This window comes from Pipistrellus hanaki (genome assembly GCF_964339955.1).
Source record: "Pipistrellus hanaki genome assembly, chromosome: 11".
Classification (NCBI taxonomy): Eukaryota; Metazoa; Chordata; class Mammalia; order Chiroptera; family Vespertilionidae; genus Pipistrellus; species Pipistrellus hanaki.
In genome coordinates, this window is record NC_140513.1 from 56363019 (window position 1) to 56372909 (window position 9891).

Here is a 9891-nt window from a genome sequence, read left to right on the forward strand (position 1 = left end):
TGATTCCGGTCAAGGGCATGTACATTGGTTGCGGGCATATCCCCGGTAGGGGGTGTGCAAGAGGCATCTGGTCGATGTTTCTCTCTCATCGATGTTTTTGGCTCTCTATCTCCCTTCCTCTCTGTAAAAAATCAATAAAATATATTTTAAAAAAACACACAAAAAACACAATGAGTGGCCACCAGAGGACCTCGCCCTGGGATGGAGCCAATAACCAGCATCCCTCCTCTTCTCCTCCCCAGCGCACAGCCATAGCGTGGAGGGGATCTTTGGCGGGGGAACTGGAGCGGGTGGCAGGAGGCAGAACTCTGGGTCTGCGGGCAGCAGCAGCTCCATTTTCCTTCAGTGCCATGCGTCCACGAAATCCAAGCCTGCCGAGACAGGCGCACTGTCAGGGCAGAAGCAGAGGGGAGACAGGAGGCAAGGGAAGAAAGAGTCTGAGAGTTCCTTGGCTCAGAGCCTGGTACCCGGTACCAAGTGGCCTCGCTTTAAGTCCTCATCTAAGGGCACGGGGTTGCTGGCCTCTCCCAGGGCTCAAGCAAGATGGGGGCACTGGAGTTTTGGGTACCAGCAATGAATCTTAAGGCAGCAGTGAGTACGTGCTGGCTCCCCACATTTTGCGCTATTCTGGCACCCAGTGGCACATTACCCTGCAGGGACACATAGCCCTGGGGCCCAGCCGGCAAAAACAGTGTTTTAATGTTAACTTAAATAAACAGTAACTTATCCAATTATATGTTTAAATTATATAATACTTCAAAATACTGCCGATATAGTAATTTTAAAATCATTCAAAACTACCAAATATTTTTGAAATGTTTAATTCTTTGCTTAACATTTACTTTGGGGTACTTAACTTTAAATTTGCCTTCATATTAGAAAATAATTTTTAACTTCACCAGCTGCTAGATGTTTATCTAGATATTGTCAAGTTTTTCTGTTTAGCATTTGACAATGAGAACAGACAATTTAGACAAAATCATCAATTTGAATCTTTTGTATTTTGAATTAAATCAAACTTCCCAAAGGACTTTTAGTGGTTTCAATCCAAGCCTAGCCTTCTCAAACAAAAGGAAACAGCTTTAACCTAAATCTGTAACTGCATAAATGTGATGTAGGTAGGACCTCCGGAAAGTGCTTAAATTGTGAGGGCCCAGTCCTCATAAATGGCGTTACTGCCCATATAAAAAAAAGGTTCCCGAGGATCCCAACTCCCTTCCCGCTTGGGAGAATACAAGAAGTCTGCGATGCAGAAGGCCCTCTGACCATGCTGAAGCCATGACCTTAAATCTGTGAACAATGAATTTGTTATTAATTAGCTACCCACTCTGTGGTATTTTGTTAACGAAACCTGAACTAAAGCAGTAGGAATGAAGACATCTTTAGCAAATCAGCTCGTTAAAAACTGGACTCTGCCTTATTTGCTTTGTCATTTGCATACTTGAGGACTCAAGGATAAAGTCCATGTCTTCCTTGAGTGGAAGAATGATGGGGCCCTTTCACATAGACAGGGAACACAGAAACCAGGGCCTAAGGGCAAGAAAGGCTAAATATACATATATTCAATTTTGGACATGGTCAGTGGAGGTATTCTAGGGTAGCCAGTAGAAATATGGGTCTCATGTTTGGAGACATGATTCTGACTAAGGACATACATATGCCAGTTATAATCACAGAAATGACATTTGGAACAATTCGGGAGGTCGAGACTATGTGCAGAGAGGATGAAATGTGGCACCTAGCTTAGAATTGTGAGGAACACCAATCGTCCCTAAAATGGGAGGGGATGGATAACAAAGGAAAGAGAGGAGGATCAGGAAAGCAGATGGTGGCACAGAAGCCAGATGAAGGTCAGACTTTAAATGGAGGATGTGGTCAATGTCCGATGCTTCTGAGATGTCAGCCACAGCCAACTGATTGTGACCTCTGACCTGTTAGATGTAGCTTATTGTAAACCCTGGCTGAGCAGTTTTGGGTCCCTCCTAGAGCCTCTGGATTTCGGACCTCTGGCTTCCAGAACTGCGGACACTCCTCTGCAACATTATTGCTCCCTGCTCACCGGGAAGCAATCCCAGGAACCGGATAGGGGGCTTATGCGTTCTGAGGCCTCTCAGGTGGTTCCTGCCTGCTCAAAGCCAACATCACTGGTGCATGGGAAGCTCAGGGCTGAGGATGTTCTGGTCTGGAACTTCACCACAGTTTAGAATCTAAATCACAGGAGACTCAAGACTTACTTCCCTGTCTCCCCCTGGTCCCTGGAGAGGCCTCTGCCACTAGACAAAGCCCAAGGCAGCCAGGGTGTCTTGGGATGTGCAGGAGGTGACCGCTGAGCAAGAGAGAATGGCTCCACGAAGCTTCACCCCACTTCATTATCGTTTTATTTTTTATCCAGTCCCCAAGGTTTCATTTTGCTTTCTCCCACCTCCCTAATGTATCTCATGTAACCCACTCACGTCTCCTCCTTTGACTGTAATGTATAAAACAAGGTGCAAAATCGCCATTCTCCTTTTCTCAATGTTGAGATTTTACTTCCCGGCATTTGTCGACAGTTTGGCTCAAACACACAAAAATTCTTCTTATACTGGTCTAAGTGAGAAAGTGAAGATTATTCAGAAAGTGGTGTTGGAACATAGATAACAACTTAAAAACATACAGTAAGCGTCCAGGTGATGCTGATGGTCTGGAGACATTTTGACTTTAAGCAGAATCTTGGCTCTAGTGCAGTCACTGCTCTTAGCCTTCGCTGCACATCAGAATCACCTGTAATGTTTTTAGTCTTATTTCCCAAAGGTTCTGATTGACTTGGTGTGAAATGTGACCCAGGCATGATTGATTTTAAAATTTTCTAATGTGTAGTCAGGGTTGAGAATCATTATTGTAAATTCTGTCTTCCAAATCCTTTTTGATTGCTTTTCCTCTCTTATGCCCATTACATGTACCTTTAATTTTTTTTTTTCATTGCCTAGAGCCATGGTAGGCAAACTGCGGCTCGAGAGCCACATGCGGCTCTTTGGCCCCTTGAGTGTGGCTCTTCCACAAAATACCATGGCCTGGGCAAGACTATTTTGAAAAAGTGGCATTAGAAGAAGTTTAAGTTTAAAAAATTTGGCTCTCAAAAGAAATTTCAATCGTTGTACTGTTGATATTTGGCTCTATTGACTAATGAGCTTGCCAACCACTGGCCTAGAGAATATATAGGTCATACTCATTAAGATGGCTTACAAGGTCCTTTACAATCTCATTATATTCACTCATTCTTTCCAAAAAAACATCATGATGATGGGTGCACAACAATGTGAGTGGACGCAATGCCACTAAAGTTTCCAATTAAAATGGTTAAAAGGACAAATGTTATGTTTACTACAATAAAAAATTGAGCACCTTTAAAAAACATACATTAAATTTTATATCAGAAGTCTAGTAGTGTCATATCCAGCCCTGGCCGGTTTGGCTCAGTGGATAGTGTTGGCCAGTGGACTCAAGGGTCCCAAGTTTGATTCCAGTTAAAGGCATGTGCCTTGGTTTCGGGCACATCCCCAGTGGGGGATATGCAGGAGGCAGCTGATCGATGTTTCTCTCTCATCAATGTTTCTAACTCTCTCTCCCTCTCCCTTCCTCTCTCTAAAAAAAATCAATTAGCCAAAACCGGTTTGGCTCAGTGGATAGAGCGTCAGCCTGTGGACCGAAAGGTCCCAGGTTCAATTCTGGACAAGGACATGTACCTTGGTTACGGGCACATCCCCAGTAGGGGGTGTGCAAGAGGTAGCTGATCGATGATTCTCTCTCATCGATGTTTCTAACTCTCTATCCCTCTCTCTTCCTCTCTGTAAAAAATAAAATATATTTTTTAAAAAATCAATAAAATATATATATTTTAAAAAAGAGTGATATCCATGCCGAAACCGGTTTGGCTCAGTGGGTAGAGCGTCGGCCTGCGGACTGAAGGGTCCCGGGTTCAATTCCAGTCAAGGGCATGTACCTTGGTTGCTGGCACATCCCCAGTAGGGGGTGTGCAAGAGGCAGCTGATCGATGATTCTCTCATCGATGTTTCTAACTATCTATCCCTCTCTCTTCCTGTGAAAAATTAATAAAATATATTTTTTTTAAAAAGAGTGATATTCATAAATACTAGGATAATTATACCATCTCATCATGGGGAAAAGTTAAGAAAGCATTTTTAAAATGACAAAAGAAAAACTAATTTCACTACATTACAAAAATAAGCTATATGTTAATACATATACTAAAAAATGATGGGGAAATATCTACTGTAAATATTAATATTCTTATTAAAATAAAGGTTTTTATAAAAATTACTCATTTCAACCAGAAAGGAAAACTATTAAAAAGGACACAAGCAGTTAATGCCACTTTAGCATGTTAAGGATTGGCACTGGCAAAGAAATAAGATAAAGGGCAAGGAATTTGACATCAGTGCTTTGTAAAAAAACAGGAACATTATCTCCAAAAGGTCAAAATGCAAAGAAAAAGACAAATTTGATCTCAAAAATTAATTGAATGGCCCTGCCTTTGCAAAACTGTAATACTGTTAGGGGTAGAAATACAATAATGGGGACTAGCTATGAGAAATATTAATCGTACTCTGTTAACCAGGATTTTTTTGCTCTGATTAGAAAAGGCACATTCTAACCCGGTTGAGAATTGTACGCTCTGGAACATGGGAGCTAATATCGGAATGCAGTCCATCCTCCTTTTCTGAGAACTACCTAGATTAACAACCTTGTTGCTGAGACAATTTGGTCCCAGAGGCACCCACCCTCTGTGATCCCACCAATCCCCATTGCCTGTAACTATAACCATTATATCTTGCCTACTTTCCCTCTACCCAATAAAAGTAGCTGATTTGTGGGGAGGGGAGAGCATTATTGGAATAAACACCCATATATGACTCAAGTCTGTCTCTGCTTAATTGGCTCAAGTAGTGACAGACAGGCCAAACCCATTGTTTGTTCGGTTACAATACTGAGGGAGAAAAAAAATCAATGCAAACAAATGCCAGTTAAATTAAATTTATTATATAAAGAAGTCATATAACTTGATATGAAAAAAAGGCAACCCCAATAGGTACTACAAAGGCAAAGGACAAGAACATCTGATCAAAGGAAACAAATACTTAACCTCATTAATAATCAAGGAAATAACTGGGATGCCATTTCTTGCTTATTCTATTCACAAGGCTAATTTCTATGCACAGCAATTTCTACATTTTCTATTTTCTAAATATATGCAAATGTGTTATTTTTAGTAATAAAAAACTGAGACATTAAAAAAAACATTGAAGTATGAAAACTTCTGCCAATGCAGAAATCATGAAAAGCATTGAAATGAATCAACACTTGTATGGGCAGTGAAGTTCTGATCCCTGGAAGCCAATTCCTTTTGTCTTGGTTCCTGAGTTTTATTATGGTATTTGTTAATAATAAGAAGGATATTCCTGACTTACACTATGACAATTTCCTAAATATAGGGATATACATATACATATATGTGTATGTTAAGTGTATATATATAAATTTTTTCTTCAGGTAGACATTCCAGAAAAGTACTTCAGAATTACTCACTACAGCCCTGGCCAGTGTGGCTCAGTTGGTTGAGCATCATCCCATGAACTAAGAGGTCATCTGTTTGATTCCTGGTCAGGGCACATGCCCAGTTTGTGGGCTCAATTCCTGGTAGGAGGCATGCAGGAGGCGGTGGCCAATGTTTCTCTTTCTCTCTCCCTTCCTCCCTCTTTCTCTCTCTCTCTCTCTCTCACTAAAATCAATTAAAAACATATTCTAAAAAAAGGAATTACTCACTACAAAGGACTCCTGTGATTCCATTTGCTGATAAGGTCCCATTAAGATCTCCCAAGGTAGTTCTCAACCAGTAGGGAGGCCTTGGTATTGAAGAGCCTGGAGATCTACTTCAGTACAGCCTCCAAGAGATAGCAGTGTCCTAGGCTTTCTGTAGTTGGCTCCTTAGGGAAGCTGAAGTTCGTCCTGTCCTGTAGACATAGCCAAAAGGACGTTTTCTGATCTGATGCAGAACAGAGTTGCTTACTCAGATCATGGCTTGAGGCAGACCACACAAAGCTCAGGATGCATGGGAGGGAGCAGCACCAGGGCAGCCACCCCAAATCAAATAATCTTGTTAGAAGGACTGAATTGGGAGACTGAATTTAAAATCCTATAGCTTTGTTCATCAGCATGTTTCTTTCTTTGCTTTTATAATCATATGCTTTACTGAGCAAAAAGGGAGAAAGGAGCAGAGCCTAAATTTACTGAGTAAAAGCAATGCTCTGAAACCTGAGCTCTGATAAGTAATCTGTAGAAAAGCAACTAACTCTACAAAAAAACACACAACAATATACAAGCAGAAAAAGTATTACGTTTCATCTTCAGGAACAACTTAGTCAAATGCTAAACTTGGTTGTCAATTCAATGTTACAGTACTAATCTATTTCAATTCAGTCAGCATGACTATTATATAGACATTTATTTATACTCTGGTACTGAATTCCCATTTGAATAGCAACTAGCTGCTAGATAGAGTTTAAATTTAAAAGCAATTAATCTCTACTTGAAGTGCCAATCAATTTAAAAATGAGATTATGTGCGTGCGTGTGTGTGTGTGTGTGTGTATCTCATGCACATATGTATTGTATGTATGTATGTGTGTATTTGTGTGCATTTTCTCTTTTTCTCACTCTCTCCAGAAATATAAACTCTGACACTGGTTTTTTTCAAGTTAACATTTCTGAGTTTTTTATTTCTCCTGCCTGCCTAAGAAACTTCACATATTCTGAATGCACTCACACAATCTACTGAGTTGGCAGCTATGTCAAAAATTCTATGAAAAAAAGGGAAGTAGCTAATAATACTTGGTGACCTTTTCCTTATTTTTTAGGTTAGAGCTGGCAGCCACCCTTTGATGTTTTGTAATAAAAGATGAAAACTTTCAACTTTGAAGCATGATAAACATTACTACACATTTACTATTGATACAATCACCCTACAATCTGACATACACCACAAAAAACCTCTAACATTTTTTACATTATCATTTTGTGTGTTAAAACAGCTGGCTATGTTGAGTATTTTCAGAATGCATTTAACCATTTGATAAACCTATTAAGCCAAACAATACAAACAACATCAGTTACCTTTCTAATAACTTGACCAATCACTGGGAGTTATAACTAAAGAGGAAGGATGAGATCATCCATTATGCACCGCAAAGTTATGACACCTTTGTCCTAGGAATGATCTGAAGGTGCTGAAAGAGGTGATTCTCTAGAAGGTGAGCCAGTATTTTCTTCAGGTGGAAAAACCGTGAGGGTACAAGCTCGAATGCCACCAAGTGACTCTGGAAGATCAAAAACTTTATGCCACTCATCCTTTTCTGGGTCATATTTCTGGACAATTTCTACCATACAACGATTATTCCAAGAATATCCACCTACAACATAGATTTTATTTTCAAAGACAGCAACTCCAACATCACTTTGACCTCTTAACATGGCAGCAATCGGTGTCCACTGGTCAAGGGTTGGTGAATAGTATTCACAGCTTAGGACATCATCATAATCACTTGTTCCTCTGAAGTGATTGCCACCAATGACATAGAGCTTGTCTCCAACCGTACACATGCAATGCAGACCCCTGACTGTAGTCATTGGAGCTTTCTGTGTCCATTTGTCTGTATCGGGGTCAAAACACATGAGCTCATTTTGGAAGGTGTCATGAGTAATTCCTCCTGAAATATACATCAAGCCTCCATATACCGTTCCTGCATGGCCGTAGTGGGGTTCACTCATTTTTGCAACATAGCTCCACTCGTTCATTCTTGGATTGTAGCATTCTACTGTGGCCAGTTCACCAGCTGCACTTCGCCCACCAACGGCATACAAATGTCCTTTGAGGGCACTCAAGTGGAAGAACGTGCGCTTTTCATTTAGTGATGCAACCTGCATCCACTTATTATACCGAGGGTCAAACCTGAAAACTGTATCGACAGCAGTCTTTCCTTTCGTATCGTAATTACTTTGACCGCCAACTACGTAAAGGAAGTTTCCAATGACAGCAATGCCATGCTGGTAACGGGGAGCATCCATGGGGGCTAAAGACCTCCACTCTTGTGACCTTTCATCGTACATCCGCAATTCTTTGCTGACAACCAGCTGCTGCCTCAACACTCCTCCTAAGGTAACCAAGTGTGTCGAGTCCGATCGAATGGCCGTCCTATCTGACTGCATCACTGGCTGCATGTACGGCATCATTTGGTAATTGCTAGCTTCCAAAAGCAAATTCACACAGGTGTTGTCTGTTCTCATGAAATCTACTGTCTGCACGTAATTGATGAGGTCTTGCGGGGTCATTAGTGGAAATCGAATATTCTTCATTAATTTTGCAGCATAGTCCATCCGAGGATCTTCCAATCTTAGCCAGCGACAGGCAGCCTTGAACAGCTCAAGTTCAGTACAGTGCTTCAGACTATTACTGGAAAGCACAAAGGCAAGGCGTTCGAAAGGGAGTTTTAGGAACTCTCCGGTACTCAGTAACGCAGTGAAATTCTTCAGGATGAAATTATTGACATATTTGTCCACTTCTATAAGATTATAGGTGTTAGCGATTCTCCCAACCTCAACACAGTTATCCAAAGAGACTCCCGATATAAGAAACACTTTACAGAAGTCCAAAACGGGCAAAATTTGCAAAAAGCTGGCAGCTTCGAGTGTGTCCTGGAGACTGTCCATATTAAGAGAAAGCTTTGCCGTATAAATAAAGTCAATTATCTTCTTCAGGCCGACTTTGTTCACCCCGTGAAGCTTGATGCACATTAAATCTTGTTCCTTCATCCCACCGGTGAACATGGCCTTGAAATAATCGCTAGCAGACGCCATCATGGCTCTGTGAACGCGGAAGACCTCCTCCCCGTCACCGGGCACCAGAGTCACATCACAAAGCAATCCTTCTATTCTGAGCTGATCGAAGCCTTGCAACACCACCGAGCTGTGGGTGTTGCTGGTGAAAATCCGTGTGGTTCCTGCCTTGCAGGGCTGCAAATGGGCGGAGACGCCCATCTCCCCGTTACCCAGAGACACTTTCATGGAAAAAGCCTCTGGCACGAAGATGCGCGCCGGTGAACGGAGAACGGGGTGGAAACCAAACCGGAATGCTTTCAAGGAAACAAAGATGTGCAAAGGGAGCGGGACAGCTCGCTCTCCGCGTCAAGGGCAAGCCGTCCCCGCGGCCCCCCGCAGGCACGCCAGGCGGGCGGTCCTCCACTTACAACGGCGGCGCAGCGGGACCACAGCGGGCCGCGGGCCTCAGATCCGACTGTTATGCAGATGATTCATCCTCCGAAGGCAGCAGCGCAGTCACCGGGTTCGCCTGGTCCAGCGGCCTGCGCGGCGGCTCTCCCAGCAGCGCTTCCGCTCCGGGCGAAGGGGAGGCGCCGCCACGTCCTGCAGCTGCGGGCTCCCGCGGCGGTGCGGCCCGCCCGGCCCGTCGAGTCCGCCGCTGTCACCGGAGCGTCGCCGCCGCGGCTCCGGGCCACTTAGGGAGGAAGGGCCTGGAACGCGGGCCTGGAACACCGGCCGAGCCCCGCCGCCGCCGCCGCCGCCGCCGCCGCCGCCCAGCCGCCCCTTCCGGAAAGGCCTAGCGAGTCCCAGGATCCCTCGGGCTAGGAGCGGCCGCCGCAGCGACTGCGCCTGCGCGGACGCCCGACTCGCCGAGAGCGGGCGTGGGGGTGGGGGAGGGGGCGCGCAGGGCGGGGCGGGGGCTGCGCGGGGTCCGCGCCCGCAGGGCCTGGGGTCACGTGGTCTGGGGGGCTGAAAAGGCCAGAGTCGGAGCCCGCGTTTACGCTGCGCGTTCGGTGTGAACTCT

General features: G+C 43.9%; 1 protein-coding gene across 1 annotated transcript; it reads right to left on the reverse strand.

Annotated features, from left to right (window-relative positions):
- Positions 1-5015: 5015 nt before the first annotated feature.
- KLHL9 (kelch like family member 9) lies at positions 5016-9660 on the reverse strand. The gene has a single exon (XM_084898096.1). The coding sequence runs from the start codon at positions 9111-9113 to the stop codon at positions 7260-7262; it is 1854 nt and encodes a 617-aa protein (XP_084754222.1). The 5' UTR covers positions 9114-9660; the 3' UTR covers positions 5016-7259.
- Between the last annotated feature and the right edge of the window lie 231 nt (positions 9661-9891).